The sequence below is a fragment of the Melanerpes formicivorus genome, unplaced genomic scaffold (assembly GCF_026170545.1).
Source record: "Melanerpes formicivorus ecotype bairdi unplaced genomic scaffold, bMelFor1.0.p_v2 SCAF_19, whole genome shotgun sequence".
Classification (NCBI taxonomy): Eukaryota; Metazoa; Chordata; class Aves; order Piciformes; family Picidae; genus Melanerpes; species Melanerpes formicivorus.
The window spans coordinates 6034222-6057991 of record NW_027142371.1 but is presented as its reverse complement, the minus strand read 5'-3'; the positions used below and the strand labels follow the sequence as shown (position 1 = coordinate 6057991).

At 41.2% G+C, this 23770-nt stretch overlaps 2 protein-coding genes across 6 annotated transcripts in view; both read right to left on the bottom strand.

Moving 5' to 3' along the window:
• Positions 1-555, bottom strand: part of BCAS4 (breast carcinoma amplified sequence 4) — a 68115-nt gene extending 67560 nt beyond the window's left edge. For 2 of the 4 annotated variants that reach the window (XM_068149928.1, XM_068149929.1), the window contains exon 1: positions 274-551. The gene's annotated coding sequence lies outside the window, so the exon portion shown is untranslated. Of the gene's footprint in view, positions 1-273 lie in introns of all 4 variants that reach the window. The other 2 variants (XM_068149930.1, XM_068149931.1) reach the window with 2 other exon arrangements.
• A 6916-nt stretch (positions 556-7471) lies between these two features.
• Positions 7472-23231, bottom strand: PARD6B (par-6 family cell polarity regulator beta). Of its 2 annotated transcripts, none has more exons than XM_068150385.1 (3): positions 22991-23231; positions 17518-17740; positions 7472-8620 (listed from the first exon to the last, which is right to left on the bottom strand). In XM_068150385.1, the coding sequence occupies exons 1-3, from the start codon at positions 23054-23056 to the stop codon at positions 7791-7793; spliced, it is 1119 nt and encodes a 372-aa protein (XP_068006486.1). In that variant the 5' UTR covers positions 23057-23231; the 3' UTR covers positions 7472-7790. The 2 variants fall into 2 exon arrangements, with proteins under 2 accessions (XP_068006486.1, XP_068006488.1); XM_068150387.1 differs by having other exon boundaries at positions 7472-8617.
• Positions 23232-23770: the final 539 nt, after the last annotated feature.

Here is a 23770-nt window from a genome sequence, read left to right as displayed (position 1 = left end):
CTCACCTTTTTTCCCCCCAACGTGGTCCAGCACAACAGCAAAACAGAAAGGAAGAAAAAGGAAAGGGCTTGTAGGAATTCCAGTGTCTCGACAGGAATACCCTTCTTGTGCCCAGAGGTCGTTGTCCCAGCTACGAGAGTCTGCAGATAGGCCAGGCTTGCAGGCAGAGACAGGATCTTTTATTTGACCAGCTTATACAGTGTAATAAAATAGACAAACTTCTGGCAATTGCAAAACTTAAGTATTTCTTTCTACAAAATGCTGGATTCTTACCTCCTTCCTTAGCATATCTCCTATTTTCTCCCTGTTTTTTGCTCTTATCTCCATTTTGTCTTGCAGCTGTGACTAACTAGGCCACTTGTTTTCAGAATTGATTTCAACATACTCGATTATGAAATATTTATCTGTTGCAACCACACCAGTAGAATGGTTTTTACACAAGTATGAATCTCTGCACTGGATGAGATCCCTACCTTCTCTGGCACCTTTCATGCTCCCTGCCGTTCCTATCTCTCCCATGTTCCTGAGCATTGCCATCACATCTAGGACTAAAAAACAATAGAAGGAGACCTATCAGTAACCAGGTATTACAAGGTGCTCAGAAGAAAACCTTCTGAAGAAGACATTGCACCACAGAGAGACAAAGAACCATGTTCTCCTGTGGAAAGCAAGTGTGGGGGCAATAAATATGCTCTTACATGCTTTCTTAAACCTAACACCACAGAGGCTGGTATGTCTTTCACACTGAAGAAATGCAAGGCATTTCCTTACACTCTCAGGTAATAAAATGGCAGTTCAAGTAGAAAGGAATGTTAATCAGAAGGACAGGAAATTTCATTTCATTAGCAACACTTCTGAACTGCTGTCATAAGCAAAGCTGGTTAAACAGCACAGCACTTCTTCAAATTGCTTTGTGCTTCTTATTTCTACGCCACTTTTAAAATCCAACCTACTACATTAAGTCCTTGGAGACAAATTTATCTCCCATTTGAGAGGGGAAGTACACAAGTGATCCATCACAGCTGCATTCTCAAATCTTGGCTATGAGCTCACCTCTCCAAGACCCAGCTGTACCATTTCTTGCAAACTTCTACAGCATCCAAGGACATTATTACTATCCAACACATTTTTTTTCCTCCTGTCCATACTGAAAACCATTCATGAAGCTACCTTGAAGCTTGTGATTCTCCTCCAGCATTACCACATGCAACTCCCACAACAGGATCTAAATACTGATACTTGTATTGCAAGGAACACACATTCATCAGAAGTAATCCAGGCAAGCCTGAAACTGAAATGTCACTACTAATTTTAAGATCACAAGGAAACTTCAGAGGGGTATTTAACTCTATAGTCTAAATCTTTCTTCTGTTGCTATACCAAGGAGAGGAAGACTTTCTATTTATTACTTATGAAAATCCCCAAAAGTCTCTGTACCTGCAACCATACACAAATTCTCAATTTAATAAAGTAACTCAACTCTTAACACCTTGTTAAGCGCTCATTATCTTGAGACAAGTCAAGTATTGCTGGCCTTTAGAGGACATTGCAATGTGTTTACCAGTTGCATTCCTTCCTCATGGAGGCAGCAGTAGAGAAAGTTACAATCTTCCTTTATGATTTGTTTCAGGAAAAATACCAGCAGCTTTGACAGTAGAGGGAGTGTTGCTGACCTGCATGAATCTGCATTTTAGCCTCATTCTCTTAAAGCTTTGTTGAGTGGGTGTGAGTAGATGATCTCTGGAGGTCCCTTGCAACCTCTACCATTCTGTGAGTCTGTGAAGTGTCCCAGGTTCATTTCTGTGCTGTTCCTCTGTTGCAGGTTCAGTCCAGGTCAATATTAGCATTAGGCCACTCTTTCAGTTCTTGTCCAACCAAAAGTGCCTTATCAAGCTTACTTTATCCTCATAGATATATGCATTCCTCAGGACACATTCCTTAGTCTTCCTTCTTGCAATGGCAAATACTCTTGACTCTTAGTGGATTTTACTTAGAGCAAAACCTCTCACACAGGTAAGCTTGCTGGAAGGTACAGGAACCATTAATATTAAATAGTCTAAATAGTCTGTGCTCTTGCTGCACAGAGCAGGTGCTGCCTCAGGGAAAGCACCCACAAGCACTAATTGCCAGTCCCAAGTCAAGGAAAGCTTTGCAGAGTTTGGGTCAACACCAGACTCAAGCTTCTGGAGAAGCATATCTTACATGAAATGGTGTCTTCTAGATTCAGTATATTTTTTGCCTCCTAAAAAATTACTTCCTAGATAAAATTCACTATGAATCAAATAGCTCAGAGCCAGTAAGTGGAAAGTACATTCAATTGCACTTTTTTTTTCCCCCCCAATCCATCTGTTAATATTTAATTTCCTCATTCAAATCTGTTTACACACAGTTTTATGGCTTTTTAAAATCCTTTTAAGGCTGATCAGTCCTCTACTACTCAGTTTTGTTTTACACATCACTTTTTTTAGAGTCTGGTATCCTGCTAGAAATAAGCAATTCAAGCTGCACACCACAGTAAAGCATTGCTGGACCATGGGTTTATACAGTAACATTATGGGATCACGTCTGTTCTTTATTCCTTTCCTAACATTTTGGGGGTTTGGGCTAGAAAGCATGGGGTTGATGTTTTCACTGAACTGTCATAGTCCAGGATGGGCTCCTGAGGGGCAAGACTGCTTGGCATTCATTATTACATATTTAAAATGAAGACATATTTTCCCCCCTCCCCTACACATGCACAATTAACCTGCACTGAACTGTCTGCTGTTTCATGGCCTAGCCTTGCAATTTGTCTGCAATCCTTCAGGCTTTGCATCTCTCATTTATTCCTATCTCATTCATTCCAAACACCCAATACTTGAAAAATTTCAGCTTCAATACCAGAAAGTTACTTGTTCCCACAACAATCCACATGCTGAAGTGTCAGTGACTTGGGAATCTCTCCCAGTTTTAGAGGTTTATGCATCTGGATAGAAGTTCTGAAGTTAGAAAAACACTGCACGTGGATTTTAATAAGGCAGCACATAAAAAAAGTCATTTGAGCACTGCTTTAGGAAAGGGGTGAGCTGTCATGTTCTGTGCAAAGACATTTATTCCATTTCTACATGCCACAGGTGGAATGGGTTCTTTCAGCTGCATGCCCACATTAAGAAACTGTAACGATGTTTTTGTCGCCTCCCCAGAACTACATTAAGTATGAGAAGTACTGAACCATACAAATGAAACCAGTCATGCATATACAAAGCAAGGTAGAGAACAGAAGTCATGTGATTTACCCCAAGACCAGCACTCACAAAGCCCTACACAAACCAGCTAAACAAAACTCAAACCTTTTGTCACTAGGTAAATGTTTACAAGGGCTGCCAAGGCATTAGGTAGGGGAGAAAACGTGCAAGTGGAACAGGCTCAAGTTAAAACGCATACAGGTAGTTATAACCAATACTTACAGCAACAGTGAAGCCCTCCATGACACCAGCAGCACTGGACAAAGGTGACAGAAGGTGAGGGACCATCTCCCAGGCTTCATGACCTAAACTTTACTGTAAGAAGCCCACAGGCAAGCAATTCCTGTGCAAGATTAATTATTTGCAGCTACTGTGGAATAAGGACATCAGAGGTTAGTCAACAGGAATGAAGGACAAAAGTTCTGCACCCCTTGCAGACTTTCCATGAGAGGAGATTTCCTCCAGAGCAGGGAGCAGAGGAAGGAAACATTTCAGACTATTATGAAATCAGAGCCCACTTAGCTGACCAAGAGAAAGACACCATGAAGCCAATTTACTTTCACACTTAAGAGTAAGAGGATACATTCTTCCTCATTTTTACTTCTCTGACAAAGCCAGTGAGAAGAAAACATTTTATTTCTATATGCATTTATTATTCCAGTCTGTAAAAATATAAGACTAATATACAACTACATCTAGCTTGATTTTGTAAAATCAACCTTCATTCAGTGAGATACCAATGTACATCATACATTAGAGTTGTAAGAAAAATACTGATATTTGACATTTTAAACAAGTTCATTCATGTAAAAATCACATTGCAAGTAAAATTTAATTAGAAAATACATCATATTCACAAAAATACACCTTAAAGAGAGCTTGTGAGAACATTGTCCTAAATTTAATTCAGCTGTTGGAAAAACCAAACAAAAAGTATGATTCACAGTTAGGCTTGACTTATCCAGTACCATAGCAGAACTTCAAGGTAAATGCATCTTAATTCTACCAACACTTTGTTCTTTTTCCTATTAAGGTGCCCTTCAACCTCCCAGTCACAAGTGAGGAATGACTCTGTCCCCCGCCACCGTGCACAACGTGTAATACTAGTCCAAAGGAATTTCAGTTGCCCACTTTGAAAGAATTTGGATGTTTATAAATTAATCTTATAAAATCTGGATTGAAAAAACAAAAAAAAAATACAATTTACACAGAAGACAGGATACAGCATACACATAGAGTACATTAATAGCAGCGTCATACTTGTCAATCATGCCTAGCATCCTCACTATCACTTCTGGATTATTATTTTTTTCTCCTTTTTTTTCTCTTTTTTTAGCTAAAGATAAAATCTCTATAAAACAGTCAAGCCTTTTTTAAAGTATTTTCTTCCAGGGAGAAAACTGTAAAGATGTTAAAAATTTAGGAGGTAGTGAATAAAAAGGCTAACAATATCAGTGTGTTTTAAAAAAAAGCCTTGTGCTGAAGCCCAGTAGCATTGCTATATAAAATTAGGTTTAGCCCCTTGTAATCAACCACTGATCATCCTGAAGTTAACAATTTAAAAAGATCTTGTAATTAACAGTGTATGCATTAGTAAGATATGGAAGAGCTTTAGAAACTTGATGGTAACTGCAGAATTAAGCAAATACATGCTGTGCAGTCTGTCACTGTAAATACACAGTTTTAAATATCCCCCCCTCCCCCCTTTACTTAGGTTTATTCTTTAATGTTTTCATCAAGCCCCAAATGCTTAGTTTTTACTATGTTACCAAATTTCTGTATAACAGAACGGGATGTGTGTCAAAAAATAATATTCTCTCTCATTTAGGTTAGTCAGTTTGCAGGAAAGGTCCCAGGAGATGAATTCTCATGCAATTTAGAGTAGGACCCCAGTTACATTTCTGAAGTCTTTAATACTGGCATTTAGATTCAAAATATTCATGCTTCTGGTGTAAGTACAGATTAAGTAACACAGTTTGGCAGCACACTAACCTTGGGTGTTTGTACCTAAGCAATGTTACTTTGCAACACTCATGCTCTCAGATTCAAGCCTCCTGCCCAAGGTGGCTCAAAGCTACTAACCAAGCTGCAAATACTCATGCACCACAACAGGCCCATCATGTATTTCCACTGAGTGAAATACCTGCATGAAGTGCACTACCAGTTCCTTCCCTGTATCTGTGGACCTCATTTCTCATCCAAGTGCCTTTAGTCTTTTGATTCTTCACCATACATTCAAGTAAACAGAAGGCACAGAAGTGCAAAGTAGCATAATAAATGAAAGTCACCCTCCGCTGATGATTTCATACAGGAAGGAAAGTCTTTTGATAATGGAAAAAAAAGACATTTTAAAGTAAACAATCTTCCTTAAATAAAGGAAGCATAGAGCAGCACTGACAGAAAACATGTATATTTAATATCTGTATGTTGCAGAATGAACATGTATTTTCTTCATGTCACACTAACTGGATGTAGTTACTTCATTTTTAACAACTATAAGCAAAATAAACCACTCTGAAATTCTTGCTCACGTTGGAAAAGTTTCCAAGTCCTCTCCAGATGCTCACTGAAGAAACCATAAATCTCACAAAGCAGAACTCTAACCTGCCTTTGCCAAGTACCACTGGCTGTTATGCTAACTTCCCATAAATCAGAATGAATACCTTTGACATCTATGAGTCTTGGACTACAGTGGTACTGAAGGCTTGAAAATACAACTGCTCACAAGATGAATTTACAATTGGAACTCTGTAAAATTAAACAGTAGTAATTTCTGAAGGAATTTTGCTTACCTCATCACAAAAAATCTCAATTATGTTTTTAGCCTCTGCTATCCTAGAAAGGCCTTAGCATTAAGCTTACAGTTAGTCTCTTGTTAGTAAAGTTACCAGAGGTAGATGTTTCCTCAAAACAGACTGAGTGAAAAAAAGAAAGGAGTTATCACCTTTCCTGGTCATTTTATTTCCCCACAGGGTAGAACATGCTGCCAAGAAGTTGGACTGCTGGCTCTGGTAAACACAGCACCTCAGTATGGAGCTGGTAGCATCCTACTTCTTAAGAGGATGACAGACTGCTGGATCACTGGTGTGAAGCTCCATTCACACTTCTCCCCAGTCCTATTAGTCCCCATCTCATTTTCCTGCCATAATTCATGCTCCCAGAGAAGGGTCTGGCGAGGAACTCAGTGCCAAAGTGGTAAAAGCAGGAGACATGAAAAGGGAATGAAGAATGCTAGAAGCCAATTCTTCCAGATGTTTGCAGCTGATTACATACATACTTAAGATATCAAGACTTGTCATCAGAGTTTTGGTTTACCTATATCAACTTGGTAACAGTCCAAACACCCAGCCAGTGTGTGCAAACATTTATAGTTCGGGTCATTATAGTGACTAATTTAACATCACATGGCTCAAGTGAATTCTAGCAAAGCCTCATTCTGGATTAAAACTGGTTTTTAATCCAGAGATTTAATTGAATTGAAGGTGTTCTGAACTAGTTCAGGTTTGAAAAATGTCACTTTTTACAACATTCAGACTCATTACAAAAAACTTTTGCTGGTAGAAACTTCCCCAGCTTCTACTAGGACTCTGGTTTAAAGGTAGATTGTTGTTTTGTGTCCATAATATTGTTCATGTGATTTGTTTGAAATTTACTAGGATTAGGAACTAATCCACCAATACCCTTGAATACTGCAAACTACAATGGGAATGGGTCTTTGATGCCCAAGTGTTAAGACTTTCACATTTGAATTTCAAAACCATAGTCATTAAAAGTAAGCTTATCTGGCCACTAAAAACAGTTAAGGTGCGTGACTAATGAACCTGTGGTTGCACACAAAGAAACAGTCAACTTCAGAAGCCCCCACCTTCAGATCCTGACTGTTGTCAAGTTGCTGACCACTATACTACCACATATCCCTACTGCTCAATGCATCAGTCAAGGAACTAGGCCAACCATGAGTATCTCTTCCTATCCCACCCCATGCTTATTTTTCAGCTTGCTCATTCACAGTCACCCAAACAGCTCTACAGCTAAACAACAGTCCAGAACAGGAATGAAGTGGCTAAAAAAGCTCCATCATAATGTAAGCAGCACTTCAGATGAACATGAAACCATGGTACATCAGACAACCTCACACAATAATGGAAGTTTACTTCTACAGAACCAGTAGTACTCTGCATTAAAACAAAACAACAAAAATAACAAAGCCCCACAACCCCCCAACAAAATACCCCCCCCAAAGAAACCCCAAAACCCAAGTACCTTTAAAAGAAAGCTCACAGCTCTCTCTTAGCTATCCTTCATTTTAAGTTTTCCTCATTCAGTTTCAGTCTTTTATCAATTATTGTCCGTCTTTGTGAAGTATTTACACTGAAGTGCAGAATTAACTGAAGTTAGTCAAATTACATAATTTTGAACTTCTTGTACTTATTTCCAACCCCCCCCCCCCCTTTTTAATCTAACTGCAGTGCTTGGTAGATGGAGAGGTATAAAATGTATTACATATTGAGCCAAATTATAATATGTATGGCATCCTTACTGAGTACAGAGTGTATCAATGTAACTTCATAGTGTTATTATAGTTCCATCTTCTTCTAATGGCTTATGCTCTGCATCTCGTACTTCAAATTCCATGCTAATGCTGCCTGCTGAATGATTCAAGTTCATCTCACAGGAAGGCAGGAATCCATTTTGTGTTGACTCAGACAGGAGTTCAATTTGTGTCAGCGATTCTAGGCTTTCGGTGGTAGGTGCAGCTTTTGGAATCTGCTGTGGCTCACCACTATCTTCAATAATAATGTCCTCTTCATCACTTTCCTCTTCTCCATGCAACAAGTTTGCCAAAATGTTTGGCGTGCTACTTGGAAGGCTAGATTCAGTAGACTGACCAGAGCTGCCAGATGTCCGACTGTTCCTCACCACATTATTTCTCTGGTTTGCTGGCCTTACCGTAATGATCAGGTTACGGCTGTTCGCAATCATCATATCTGTAACCTGATCGAGGCTTTTTCCTGAAACCTCTATTCCATTCACCTCCAGTACTTCATCATTGACAGCCAGTAAGCCTGTGCTTTGAGCCAGGCCTCCAGGGACAAGCCTAGATATGAAAATCCCTGGAACTTTCTCTAATCCATGCGGCGTTACTCTGACGCTAGAACCATCTCGTATGTAGAATCCAAGGGGTTTGTCAGTTCCGTACTTGTAGAGTCGTACCCTGCGATGGGTTTCTGGAAGAATGTCTACATCTATGATAGAAGACACTGGTCTGAAGTCTTGTGGCATGCTAATGACAATGTGTGGTTTCTTCTTGTGATTATCTGGACGTAACACATTCGATAAGACATTTTTCTTCCTTGTCATAGTATCCGTACCGAAGGCACTGTAGTCTGCATCTTCTGTAAGAGACAGCAGATGGGTGATTAGATCACTTTACATGGGGTCCACGCTGCACTGCTTATCAGGGGTTAGGTTAGCAGAATGAAATAGATAATCTAGAAGGCTTCTGGCTCGCTACAGTAGAAACATTGCTCTACACATGAAACAAGCTTTAAGGTTGTGAGATTCAAAGTCTGTAATACTGTTGGTTCCCCTCTACCCAAGGAAAGGCAGCACAGAAAATTAAAGAATGTTACTGGAGACACTGTATGCTAGGTGTTTGAGAGGAAGGTTAGAATGGATAGAGTACATTCCTAGAAACATTTTAATTTTATTCAGAGTAATTCTACTTGTTAGTTTTCTCTCCTCAGGTTTCAGATCATTGGAAAAGAAAGAATGAAAAAGGGAAAGCAGCCAGTGTGCCTATTATTGCCTAGTTCCTGGAAGCTAGCCAAGTGACCTGGATTCAAACTCCAGAAAGCTTATTCCATTCTGCACTCTCTCCCCTGCCCCCAGCCAATGTAGGTAAAACGGCTGCGGAGCAGAAACAAAGAGACCTTGCACACAAATACTTCAAGCAAAACTGTTCACACAAGCAATGCTGTAACTGCCACAATTTGATACAGAAGTATGCAAATGGCTTGTGCAAGTCACAAATACTTCTAACGGGAGACAAAACATGTTCTGTGGAAGCAATTCCGATCTCTGAAACGCCTATCAACCAGAGGAAGCTTCCATTTTTCTTTTTAACACGCTCTCCAAAGATCACCAAGCCAAAACACATTCAGGTCCAGGTTTCCTTGGATTTATACTTGCATTTTTGCAACGTTGTAGAGATTTCTTCTGCAGCGGATAAAAAAGCCCACACCAAACAATAGCGCTGGTCTGTGCTAACCCTGGGACTCAGAAGTTGGAATTTCTTTGTATTATTACATTAAGATGCCATTGGTGCAGTCAGGAAAGTACAAAAAAAATCACTATACATTTCAATCTGTGGATTGAACCAACTATGGAAATGCTATCCTAGTGTGAAATGTTGGTAAGTCAGAAAATAGTTTGTCCTTGGCTAAGATGCAGATATACAGACATAGAGCAGTTAGACTCTTTAGATGCCTTAAGAAAAACAGAGCTAAGTAGTTGTGAGGCAGCAGTCTAACACTATTCCACCAGGTAATACTAACTCCTCCATGAATCAGACACTAGAGCTGCTGAAAACAAAAAAGTTTTGGTTTGGTTGGTTGTTGTTTGGGTTTTAAAGAATAAATTGATTGGTCTACAAAGGCAGCCTTGGACTTAGCATTCTAAAAGATAATGGTTAAAAGAAACCAATGTAAGTTAGCCCACAAAAAGTCCAAAGGGATTTATTGTCAAGTCATGCCTTGTGTGTACACAACAGTAATAAAATAGTTCATCAACATGGTTTAAAAGTGTGTCCTGATGGCCTCACTTACATGCCTTAATGTCTTTGTTTAAAAAAGATAATCATTCATTCAGAGAGGCAAAGCTGTTTGCTAAAGACAGAACATCTCTCACAGAGAAGTTTACAGATAAAGTTGTTCCATTTGACAACACCAAGCATTATTTCTGAAGGCAGCTGAGCCTACACAGCCCCACTACACTCTGAAGCCACTTTTGTGGCAATCTCAGTTACTTTGAGAGGGATGCAGCAGGTTATTGTATCCACCTTCCATAGCTAATTTTCACTTCTGCCGTTCCCAAGATCTGGCCAGCTTTTCACCCAGCCTGGGGTTTCTGCAGGTTACTAAATGAAAAGTGCAGCACTAATACAAATTGCTCCACACATGCAACTTCAGCACAGACAGCCCACAGTGCTCTCCCTTCACATGGGATACTGCATATCAGTGGCACCCTAGGGACTTCTCTCTCCCACTTCACCTACTGAGACAACCTCTGCAAAGTCTGCTTTCTTGTCTGTTTAGCATCAGCAGGTGAAAGTGATGCTAAATCAAGGAGTGGGCCAGCAAGAACAGGATGAAGCTTAACAAAGACAAGCGCAAAGTCCTGCAACTGGGATCAGACACCCAAAGAGCCCAGCCCAGGCTGTGATCTACGTGGCTGGGGAGCAATCTGCTGTAAGGGACCTGAGGGTCCTGGTGCACAAGCTGAACACAAGTCAGCAGCAAAGGCAAAGTGGATCCTTGGGCTGCATCTGCAGGGGCATTCCTAGCAGAGACAGATGTGGCCAACCCACTGCTTGGTGACTTTCAGGCTGCACAGGGGGTGTCTAGTGTGTCCAGTTCTGGCCTTAAAAGACGCAGAAAGTCCAATGGAAGGCCACCAAGATGATCTAAGAGCTGGAGGCTCTGCCTGTGAGGAAACACTGAAGGAAGTGGGTCTTTTCTTTCTGGAAAAGAAAAGGCTCAGGGAGAACTTTATCATAGTATTTCTCAGTACTTCAAAGATTGCTGCCAAGAGGACAAAGACACATGCCTCGCTACACAAGGCAATGGCTACAGGTTGCACTGGGAGAGGCTTTATCTCCACACAAGTTGGGGAAGGGATTGTGGATTTTTGTCCTGGATTTGTTGGGTTTCTTTTTACAGCAATAACAATCGATCAGTAGAACAGCCTTTGGGGGACCCAGTGGGTCCCATCACTAGAGGTTTTCAAGATGCAGTTGGACACAATGCTAGATCACATCTAGGTGCCTTTTCCCATACAAATGTTGGACCAGTTGATATTTCAAGGCCACTTCCAACATGGTCTGTTCTGTGATTGCATGAATTACACAGAAAAGAGTATAAATGGAGAAGCAAACAGAAGAATCAACACTATCTATGCTTGAGAACATTAGATGATTGTGAATACAGGAAATAATGTTTTGGTTCATTTGGGAGTCTGAAAGGTTCTCTCACAAAAGCATGGAAGTTCTGTTGCTCTGCAAAAGAGGTTAAGGTGAACAAAATCCAAACCTGCAACTTAAGCTCACGTTGAAATAGCATTAGATCCCAACACCAAACAAGAAGGCTTTAGAGACAGCCTGAGAGTGTTAAGTTGGTTGTATTGAAGGGCAGGTTGGTTAAAAACTATCCAGCCTCCCAAAACAAAGCATGCAACAGGTAGATCACATCCAAAGTGTAGCAGACCTCCAAAAATGCAAACTCATCATTTTCTCTGAAAAACACATTTTGGGATATTTGACTGAAAATCAGCTATTAAAAGCCCTGCACTCCATTGCTGACAGCTCACATGTTGACTTTTCAGACAACATGGAGCAATTCTTTTAATGTCTCCTTAAAATTTACAATCAAAGTAACAAGTGTGAGAAGTTTTGCCCTTATCTCTACTGACAACCCATCCAACCAGTTTTCAGACAGACATCTGGTCATTACACTGGGAGGATTTTTGCAATTCAATGAGTTGAAATAGCTTCTCTCTTTATTTGGAGCTACAATTGCTTACAAAACAACTTGGAAAGGAAAATTGGGAAGATACAAGACAGCAGGGCCTTGCTTTCAGTATCTTTTTCTGTTGAATGTGATGTAACACAATGACAGCAAGAAAGTGATAGTGTAGGTGAAGATTTTAGACAGGCAGTGGTGATTTGAGTATTAGTATTAAAAATGTTAATGAGTGCAATGGTTATTTTTTTATGTCATAGATTTTGCCCTCCCCCACCAGCAGCTGGTATGCATCTTAGAGATCTCAAAAACTATGTAAAAATGTTGTGCAGTGCATGCCTAAGTATGCAGAGCTGATACTTTAGACCTCTGGCTTTCAGGCTGCACAAACAATGGCAAATTCAACAAGACTACAGGAAAGTATTCCAAGTGCCAGACAGACATTGCGTGGACAAGAAGTATCATTTTGCCTCATTCCAAAAGCTTCAATTCTTTCTGCTTTGTGCTGGTGACACATATTTCTAGGCATTTAATACAATATTGCTCCAGAAGAGCTGTTCTTTGGGAAGTTCTCCAGAGAGCCAATGAGTAAGTTGGAAGCATTTCGACTGATTAGTTCCACATTGTTCAGACCTTAAGCCATATTATGCCTTCCCCCCCCCCCCCCCCCTTTCTTTCAGGCTAAGCTCATCTAAAGAAAATAGAAAGAATGCATATGCACCATTAATTTGTGCTACAGTGCAAGTTGCTGATGAAAACTCCAGGATATAGATACTAACATTTTGGTACCAGTGAAGCACTACCTTTCTACTGGTTTTACAACAAGAGTTGGTTTAGAAATACTACACCAGAAAACAGCACATCAAAACATTGTCAGACATACTGATGTTCTTACAAGTGCTCTTCTACATGCATTGCAACACAAGAGGCATTCAGTTTGGAGGTTTCTTCCTTCAATTCACAGTTCACAGATTCAGATTCTTGGCAAAGAATCAGAATATCTGGTATTTCATATATTTGATATGACAGAATGTATATCATATTCAATGTTCTCAGCTTGCCACTGGGCTGTAAGGCTTCCTCGCCTTCACTGGAGGCCACCAGGATCTCTCTCCTGCCACTCAGTCCTACTTTACCTACATGGTAAGTTTGGCACATGCCAGATAAACACACATGCACTTATCACATCCAAGAAATAGATTTACTGTGTTTCTGCAACTGTCCAGTACATTTGTGATGTTTACTCAACAGTTAGATCTAGAACTGTTCACAACCTCCTTCCCCACAGAGAAAGCAGAGGTCACAGAAATCACCACCCAGGCTGCCTTTCCATAACTACCAGCTGGGAAGGCTTAAAATTTTTGTTTAAATCAAAATTTTCACAGTTAGCAGATAAACATTGAGATCAGTTGCAAAAGGTCTGGCTTTGAAAGAAATACTATGTAAATACATCTGTATGTGAACTAACAGATTCCAAACTGCTTTTTAAACAAAAGCTATGGTCAGAAAAACATTTATTAGAAGAGATCTGAACTTTAAAAGTCTCTTTCAGAAGACAAACACACAATAAGAAAGCTTAACTCTGAGCTGGTGCTTTTAGAAGCTTACAAGGAAGTTGCATGACACATTGTTGAAATAAAAGCATCCCAAAACTGCAAGCCATGTGTCAAAACATTTAAGCAAGCAGTAAGCACCAGAGGGTAGATATTTTGCATTGTGACTAGACTTAGTAATCTAAAAATTCAAAACTAGCACAAACCTTGAAATATGCAGTTAAAGTTGCATATTTGTGGGGAAGAGAAACAGCACAAGGCTGATGAAAACTCATCTCTCCGCATTTCAGCCAAGAAGCGTGACTCTGTTTAACCTCTCTTCCACTGCTACACAAATTTTCTGAAGCAATATTCTCAAGTACAAAAGCATCTTTGTTATGGCACCTAGCTAAGCACTTTAAAGCTGCAGCAGAAAATATTTTGGCATAAAGCCAAAGGACAAGGTGTTAACTACAGATAGTGTTAAGAATGTCCACATAGCACAAGAATGATTTCCCCCCCCCCCCCAGTGGTTTCCAGCTCGAGGTGGCACCGATTTGTATATACTTACGATATAAAATGTAAATCAAAAGCCCAGAAATGCCAAATCTGTGGTCAAGGTAATACTCTTCCAAGGCATTTAAAATGCTTGCCTAATATATTTGCAGAGCCACATAGTTACCCCTCAAGAATTAAAATTTCACCCCCTTCCAAATGATTAGTGCATTGGAATGTAGATGTGATTTAGTACTTTTTTAAACCCCAATAAATCTTGCACTCTGTGACTCAAATAGGAGACAACAAAACATGGTGAAGGAAACTAACTTGTTTTTAGGAAGAGGACTCCAAATAGCTAGAATATTCCACAAAGAGATGTTTAAAAAGACAGTTCCTCTTATTTTTCACCAAAATAAAGTTTCACAGTGAAGAGAGTCTCTCAGGGGGCACAAATGAATTAACCAAAGAACCTATTTTTTAGTGTAAAAGGCCATGTACACACAGAACTTGCAGGGGTTGTATAGTGAAACATCCTACAAGTGAGTTTTAAGGATATTATTATGAACCAGATTTTGTTAAGTTATCATCTCTCTTATCCTTGTATTTACAATGCAAAGTCCTCCACACTGAACTGCCCTTCAGAGCCTGTGTGGACTATGTCCCCTCCACCTCTTTATTTTCAGCAGCATTTTTCTCAGAGTGACTCCCATACATCTGGATTTGATCATGATGCATCAGTTTAACCATTAAATTCCAGATGTCAGCAGTACCTGTTAATCTGTTAAATTGCAGAATGAGTTCCAATAAGCAACTGTTTTCCACAAACTGGTATCTATTCTTGACCTGTGTAATACTGAGCTCCAGTCCAGATTGAGCACTGGAGTAGTTTAAAATATTTTAAAGTAATTTGGTTAACTACAATTAGAAGAGTAAGAGGAATAATGTGATTTCATTACAAGTTCTCTAGGTTTCTTACCACACTATCCAACACAGAGTCTCCTCCTGTGTTCAGGAGGAGACTTGATGGGGTGCTTGGTGCCATGGTTTAGTTGTTTAGGTGGGTTGGATTGGTTGATGGGTTGGACACAACGATCTTGAAGGTCTCTTCCAACCTGGTTTATTCTATGTATTCTAAATGTTTAGGGGACACAACTTTCCAGCTTTCCTAAGTTAGGAGTCAGAACTGAACAGGAGAAATCTTACTTTGGTGTAATAAAATTTCTGGACTTCCAGAGTCTCATTATCACAACAGTCACTTCTTAATAACATTGCAAAAGCATCTTGTGGCTCCCATTGCAACCCCTTAAGGCATTCCTTGCATGCAATATACTAAGAAGTTAATACTATTTACCCTAGATTTTAGTGTAGTCTGCTCATACCTTATGCTAGCTTTCCACAAATTGAATGTACCTTCTAAATACGTGAGACACTATAATAACAAATTCTCCTGTCTTCTAGGACAGCAAAAACCTTCTCTCTTGTCCACAGTGGCTTTTGGCCAAAGATCTTAAATTCCCAACTATTATTACTGGAAATAAAAACCATTAGAAAACTCCTGGATTTTTTTTTTTTTTTCAGATTGAAAAAAAAAGAGAAGTATGAAAGCCACAAGAAGCTTTGCAGGTAGAAAAGTAACATGTCACTTATCACAGTTGCAGAGCAGCACAGAGCAAAGCTGTCCCATCAACAGCAGGTATTTGTTCAGATGTTTGATTTTCAGAGGTACAGCCAATACATTTGGATGAAATTTATCACACCTAAAGAAGTTAGGTTGCACAGCCTGTGACACATCTCTAATTACATGTAAATTATCACATTTGAAATACAGAAGCAACTTACTTCCTTATTTTCCATCAAACAAACCTCTGTACTTTATGGCAAAGATGCTAATGGATTCAAAGCTTCAATTTAATCAACAGAAGTGATCAAAGTGGTCACAACTAATTCAGAACAAAGCACAGTGCTGGACTCTGATACCAGCCTGGATTCTCTATTCCCTAAAATTCTACAGCCTGAAGACTCCAGCCTCAAAGGGAAGGTGATGACAACTGATACTTTCTACATAGCTTTTCCTGCCAATCAGTTCTTGGCATGATACACCGAAGTGCATTCATCTTACTTTCAGTTCTGTGCATTAGATCAATTCCTCATACTAAAGTACTAAGAAATAATCCATCATGCTTTAAGTAAAGGTACAATGAAAGTATAAGGTGTCACACTTGGTATTAAACATGCAACACTAGGAACAATCTAAAAACATATGGTGTTAAAATACAAACTCAATAATCCCTGTCTGACAAAGTGGCTTATCTGTTCTCGTCATATGGCTACTGTAGGAGATTAAATGGAATCATAGACCCTTTTCTATCTCAAGATTCTATTAAAGCAAATAGTTTGTTCCTTTGGCAATTCAGGACTGAAAACATAGGCCTTACTGACTACACTATCCTCAACACAAAAGAAACAAACACATTTTGCCAGCACCACAGCAGCTGGCAAGCATCCAGACTGGTTTTGAATATTGTTTTTGTGTCAGGCTGTTGTAGAGCTTATTGATTTCTTGGAGTGGGAAAGTTGATAAAAGCTTCTGATGTTCAAGTATTTTCTAAGGAAAACAAGCCTGTCTTAGAAATAAGCAGAAACAGTCACATCTTTATAAAACAGCTAAGCAATAAGTAGTCTGCTATTTAAAGATATGGACACAATGTATGCACACTCACATTCTTCTCCCCTGCAAGCAAGAAATCAGAAATGCAAATGCAGAAGTCAGGTTTTTCTGACTTCTCTGGATGAAAACAATTTCAAACCACATCATTAGATTTCTTCCCTCCCTTTCAGTTCTAGATATTGAGTGTGTTCTCCTGGACAAGAACAAATAAATCAACAAATGCAGGTTTGGTTTTTGACTCCTTCATGAACAGAAGCAGACACCAGAAAGAACTCTGTGCCAGATAACCAGAACCTTCTGTCCAGAAGACACACAATTTTGAAAGGCTGACATTTGTGGTTTGCTAAACTGAAATAAGCTTGTCATTTTGGAAGCTTTGGAATGTTTTATTAGGAAAGTGTGATAAAAGCAGCATATTGCAAAGTTAGAATTCAATTCATACTGACATCAAATACTTCATGGAATAAGACTTCCAAGATTCCTTTCCATTCTGAAATGGTCTCTCTTCTCGTCTGATCAAGATCAGAATTTTTAAGTGAGAGGCATCCAACATAGGGAGCAGAAAACCCTAAGGATGTAAAGTTTTTATCTGCTTACACAGAACTAGGGAAAAAAAAAATTGATAGAGACTTGACTCTGAATTAAATACAAGTGAAAAACCACAAAGCATAAATATGTCGCCCAAGGAAGCTCTTGCAAGAGAGAGGAGTTGTGAATACCTTTAATGATTCATAATTATGATGGAATTCAATTGATGAAATAGGATTGAAAGTTTCTTCCTGCATATGTCACACTGTTTACTGCAACACAGCCTGCCTGAATAAACAAGATGACTCATGTATTTCAAGTGCACTCACCTTTCCTCTGAATGAAAATCCTGAGTAGAGGATTGGCTGTGGAAACTGCTTTATGATAGTTGTCATCATTATTGATAGGCAGCAGGTCTCCATGAATGTCTGTATATCCCACTAGAACATCAACGTTTGGTATCTTGTGCACATGCTGCAGTAATCCATAGAACTCCTCAAACTTCCCAGGTTTGGATCTCTCCAGAGAAAATCGTCGAAATTCTGCTCCAAACTAGGACAAAATATATCTTACATCATTACTACAGAACTCTAACATCCATGAGCAACAGAATGATTCAAATGGTAATCCAGAAAAGTTACAGAATTAAGTGCACTAAAAAATATAACCAATAATGTTGAAATGACACAAAAAGGCCAGTTTAAACTGCATGGGGGTGTTTCCCAAGTTCTAACTGTTTTTAGTCTTGATAAAACAAGGGCTTTCTGAATATGCAAAAGTTGTTTCCATTGTTCTGTTCAGGTCCAAGCATTCACTAATAAGGGAGCTTAGCATTAAAGCAACAAACCAGTGCAAGAGCAATGGTGGATTCTTACATGCTTATGAAAGACCCCTCTCTTAGAAAATACACAGAATAAACCAGGTTGGAAGAGATCTTCAAGATCATTGCATCCAACCCATCAACCAATCCAACCCACCTAAACAACTAAACCATGGCACCAAGCACCCCATCAAGTCTCCTCCTGAACACCTCCAAGGATGGTGACTCCACCACCTCCCCAGGCAGCCCATTCCAATGGGCAATCACTCTCTGTATAGAACTTCTCCTAACCTCCAGCCTAAACCTCCCCTGGCACAGCCTAAGACTGTGTCCTCTTGTTCTGGTACTGGCTGCCTGGGATAAGAGACCAACATCTGCCTGCCTACAACCTCCCTTCAGGTAATTGTAGAGAGCAATAAGGTCACCCCTGAGTCTCCTCTCTAGACTAAGCAACCCCAGCTCCCTCAGTCTCTCCTCATAGGGCTTGTCTTCCAAACCCCTCACCAACTTCATTGCCCTTCTCTGGACTCGTTCCATCAAGTCAACCTCCTTCCTAAACTGAGGGGCCCAGAACTGGACTCTTGGTAAGAGACAGATTTCATACCCAGCAGTGATGCTGGTGGCTCAGAAACAAGATGATGATTAACCTCCCATGGTATGTGACTGACTCCCTGGACATTTCATTGCACCTCAGAACGGTATGTATAGATTGTTATACACCTATGGTTTGCCTGTGCAAGGCTGCAGAGTTTTCAGATTCCCCAGTTGTTTGGACAGGAAATAAAAAGCCACTTTGACCTTAACACGGTAGTACAAACTACAAGCAGTAAAGTTTTAGTGAGCTGACCTTACCTGAAGAGAAAGGAAGCAACCAGCCATTACTCCTTAAGAGCACTCAGAAGATTTGTCTGAACAATCAATATTCAAATCATGTCTGTGTGATCTTACAATGTGGCTATATCCACAGTATCACACAGACAAAACCCCTTTTTATCACTCATACTATACTTTCAGGGGTAGCATTTGCACTTAGTCAGTATGACCATTCAACAAAATCCCCTAACTTCCCAGTCCACTCCACCTTCAGCCTCACATGAGTGAAAACACAAAGCTAGCAATGATTTAGTGGCAGTCAGCATTGGACTAAACCTAGTGCAAATAAGAGCAAACTTTTGATGTAGACTAGACAAACTGTAATTTTATCATGTATAACTGGTAAAATCATAGTGTTCTGCCCAACATGGTCAGAACCCAAAGCAAACAGAACATGAGACAAAAATTGCTCCAAAACCTCTGTATCAGACACACACAACATACCGAAGATGCTAAAAGGAATTGAGAGAGCAGCAGCCAGGTTACTAAAAGCAGACCAGCTTACTTAAGAGAGCAATAAACTAATCAGTAAAAAAGAGGAGGGGGGGAGGAAATAAAAAGTAACTTGGCAGCATTTGTATGACCTACAGCTAACAAATAATTTCTTTAGCAAGTTCGGCTTTAAGCAGAACAGAAGGGCACATGGAACAAAACACTGAGTGAAAGTTTGAGCCTCAGTATCACATACTTGGGTGTATGTTACACACCATAGATATGAAGGTGCACATTACCAAGCCTCCAGACCAACCTTTACCTCACATTTGATTACAACCTTTTGGAGAACAAAAGCTGTAGAGTTCTCACATACAAACAAAGGAATGAAAATAAGGAGACAAGGGCGCCGTTGTTAGCACATTAGCACCGTGCTAACTCCAACACAGCGCAGCAAAACAAGCTACCATTCCAGCACCCCACCTTCCCCCTTGAAGCGTTTCAAATAAAGGAATTATCTGGGAACATTGCTCTTCTAGAAATACTCCGATTATAGTAACATTAGCTAACAATAAGGCACATGGGATGATTCATACCTGCTTAGAAGAAAAGCAAAGAAAAGCCCGTAGGGGGAACTCTCATCACGTCAGAAGCAGCAAGCTTAATCATGACGTCAGTTAAAGTCTTTATCCCGTGTTTCTCAAATCTTTCTTCAGCTATGTGAAGTATGAATGCCACAGGATCGTCCATGCATTACATCAATTTCAGTTGTTTGGCTTTGAAAGACTACATAGTTTGAACGTAACTCAGCGATAAATGTCTATAGAGCAAACCACCTCTGTCTCAGTTTGGAGTAAACGTTCCATCCCCCAGCAGCAAGCGGGGCCAGATACCAACCGTGTGAGTTTTCTTTTCCCCACACGGCTTTTCTACATAATTGGTGCAAACAGCAAGAGATTAATGATCGTGTTTTCTCCGTGTTTGCCGTATGCTCAATACTATTATAGAGATAAAAAAAATAAAACGATGCCATTTCATCCTTGGTTTTAACCCCTGAAGCGTTTTCACTTTACAAAAGCAAACACTGAACTCTATTAAATGGGCTGCACTTAAGTAGTTTAGAGGAGATGAAAGATTGGAAGAGAGTAATTTATGAAGAGAATGCTTCCTGCCACCTGAGCTCTTTACAAATGCATGCTGTTACACTGGTAACTCCCCTGGGAAAACACAGTACAAGTGATGTCAGCATACTAGGAAGTTACTAGAGATACTTAACTAAGACTTACTTATGAGAGACATCCTGAAGTCCTCTGTAACACAGCACACTATTGCTAAACTGCAAGTCTCCAGTAACAACAGAACACGAGCTACAATAACCATATCTTAGTATATTACATTTCATTCTGCAAAAGTTATTTTTATTCCGGAAAAAATATATTATTTGGAGTCATAAGGGGAGGGGGAACCCCTGGATTTTATATGTAGAGAAATGTATTTCGGGGTTTTCACACCATCACTGTAGTTTAACTCCGGTATTAAAGACTTGATTTGCTATGGTGAGAAGAACTGGAAAATGGAATTAATATACTAAGGGGGTTCCCCAGGGCAAGTTCAGACTAGTTAACCAAACTGAATAAACTAGACTAACAAAAGGATTCTGCTCATGTAACTGCAGCTACAGTCGGGCTGTGCTGGCGCAGCTTTGTCAGTTGGGGCACGATTATTGATCCGGAGTATCTAAATAAAGAGCTGTACATCGCTGACAAGCCTTCAAAGCCCAGATCAACTCCACAGTAATGGTCCCCCCCACCTCCCCCACAAACCTTCCCTCTTTCTCATTAGAATTTATTATTTTCATAAAAGGAAGATGACTCTGTGCTCTATTAAATCAAGGTGCTGTTAAATAATGCATTAGCGACAAGTAGTTCTAGGAATGCCTTGAAACCTCCTTCCTAATATGCACTTAAGAGACGGTCCCTATTCATTAGGACTTCTACACCTCTCTGTACAAACACCAAAGAGTACATCCCATAGATCATCTCTAGATATAATCAAGGAAACAGACAATGAGGAAACAGTAAGCCTGGAGTTTGGGGCTGAGGCAACAAGTATTTTGTTTATAAACACACTGTACTGATTGTTTTGAATCACACAAGAACAGAGATGAAAAAAAGACCTCAACAACCACAGAAAAAGCTATGCTTGGCTAGTATTTGAAATCATAGCTACCAGCAATTCCTGTGCTTTCTGGGTTTGTCTACATGGAAGTTAAATTTACACTTCAAAGAAATCATGATTCAAGCTCTAGAGACCACTCATACATTTTCTAGAAGTTTCAGCACTGTTATCCTTAAAAGAAAACCCACACAACAACAACGCAGGTCCTGACTGCTTCACCTATACCACTGCTGTAACACTCGATTAGCAGGAAAGGAAGGGAGAGAATATAGACCACAGATTGTAAACCAGTTTAAAGAACGCCCACAAGATATTTTTCTACCAATGGAAGAACATTCCCATGTAGGTGTGCTTGCAGTTTGCCTAGATGATGAAAAGAGGTTTTTAAACTCAAGCTATAGACATGTATTTAACTAATAGCTTGACACTCCACCTAATACTGCATATCCAAAGCTTTTCGAATTGTTAACTGCAGAATGACACATCAACGAGATATTGCAAGTATAAATCAGAACAAAAATCTAATTCCTTTCAGAACATCAAAGTCTTGTCAGCAAGACTTTGTCTAACTGGCACATGAAAAATTCACATTACGAAGAAGAGATGCAGATACATTGAAGAGCACTTACAGAACTTCGCAAAGCTCTGACAAAAAAGAAACTGTTGGTATAAGCCACAAATTACAGATACACACTCTTCAAACAGTTGCCAGTGTAAAATCCTGAGAGCGTCTCGAAGAGATGGTGAGTTCTACTTTAAGTTAGCCAAGGCTTACCTTTGCCAAGTAATGCAAGCTATGCTTTACCTCACATAAATAAATAAATAAATAAAACAAACTATAGGAAGAGTCCTAAGGTAAAGCAATGTGCTATTTTTTAAGTTCGGAAGAATCGGTTTTGGGGTTTGAATCACAACTCCAAATACCTCTTTCGGTCCAGATAAGCCAAACTTTACCCAGACATCTACTTCTCTCTTTTCTGATCTATACAGAAACTAAGTCGCCAACTCCGCAAATCTGTTTTGTAAAACATTTGAAAAACACTCACTCCCCCTGACCCGCAGCAGACAGCACACCCGGTAAAGGTCACCATCGCCTAACTCCCACTGCCTTAGCCTGCACAGCCAAGCAGCCTGAGGCGACCAGAGGGAGCTGGCTGAAGCAGGGACAGGCAGGTGGGGAAGGGAGCCCGTCCTAGCAGCGCTCCGGGGACCACCGCCTCCCGTGCCCAGCGGCCTGAGGCGCGCTCAAGCGAAACCGGGGCCGTACACCGGCACACTCCAGCCCCTCGCCCCCGGTGCCACCTCCGGCAGGTGAGTCAGCAGCTCTCCCTGCCCCCGACCCCTCGCCACCCCCGCGCTTCTCACCGCCTTTCTCCATAGCCACAGCACGGCCAAACGCCCCCACAGGGTAGGGCAAGGCCAGGCCGGGCCAGTTCCTTTCCCGCGCCGGCGCCGCAGCCCGCAGCCCTCAGCCCTCAAGCGCGCTGGCCAGCACCCACCTTACTCTTCACCTCCATAGTGCCCAGGCCCCGGCTGCCCGCAGCCCCACGGTGAGGCCGGTTCATGCTGCTGGAGGGTCGATGTCCCTTCTTCCCTTCTTCTCTCCTCTCTCCCCCGGGTGCCCCCGAGCGCGCTGAGGGAAAGGGAGAGAGGCAGAAGGGGAAGGCGAGCGGCACCAACCCGAAGCCAACTGCCCCCGGCAACCACGGCCGCTCTGCCGGCTCCTGCTGCCGCGCCGCCTCCGCCCTCAGACAGGGGCGAGGAGGCGGGGCCACGACGGCTCCTGGCACCTGCCGCGCCGCCGAGCCAGCGGCCAGCCGCGGGGGCGGGGCGAGGCAACCGCGAGGCCCCCTCACAGCGCCTGCGCCGCAGGGAGGGGCGCTGGCCGGTGGGGGGCGGGGCCGCGCACCTGCCGCGGGCGGACATGCGCAGGGTGCCTCTTGGCGGGGGCGCCGCGCACCTGCGCTTGGCTCGGCGGCGATCCAAGATGGAGGCGTCCGCTCGGTGCTGTGAGGAGCAGAAGGGGGAGGGGTGGCTGAGTGTTGAGGAAGTCTTTTTTGGTGGTTTTTTTTTTTTTTTCGCCTAGGGAGCAGGTGTGGGAGGTGTCTTGGCAACCTTTGCCCTGGAGTGGTTGGGTCTGGTGTGTACACACAGGGCTGCGGTGGCTGGATTGTGGTTCTTCTCCTCCCCAAGCGCCACAGCCCGTAGCTCCCTGCACTGGGGCCGACTTGGTTTCCAGCTGCACCCCAGCCCGTAGCTCCCTGCACTGGGGCCGGCCT

Coding starts and splice junctions, on each gene's coding strand:
- PARD6B (XM_068150385.1), bottom strand. CDS start 23,056: ATGAACCGGCCTCACCGTGGGGCTGCGGGCAGCCGGGGCCTGGGCACT. Junction 17,741..22,990: donor CTATGGAGGTGAAGAGTAAG/GTGGGTGCTGGC, acceptor ATTTTGTCCTAG/TTTGGAGCAGAATTTCGACG. Junction 8,621..17,517: donor GATTTTCATTCAGAGGAAAG/GTGAGTGCACTT, acceptor TGTCTCTTACAG/AAGATGCAGACTACAGTGCC.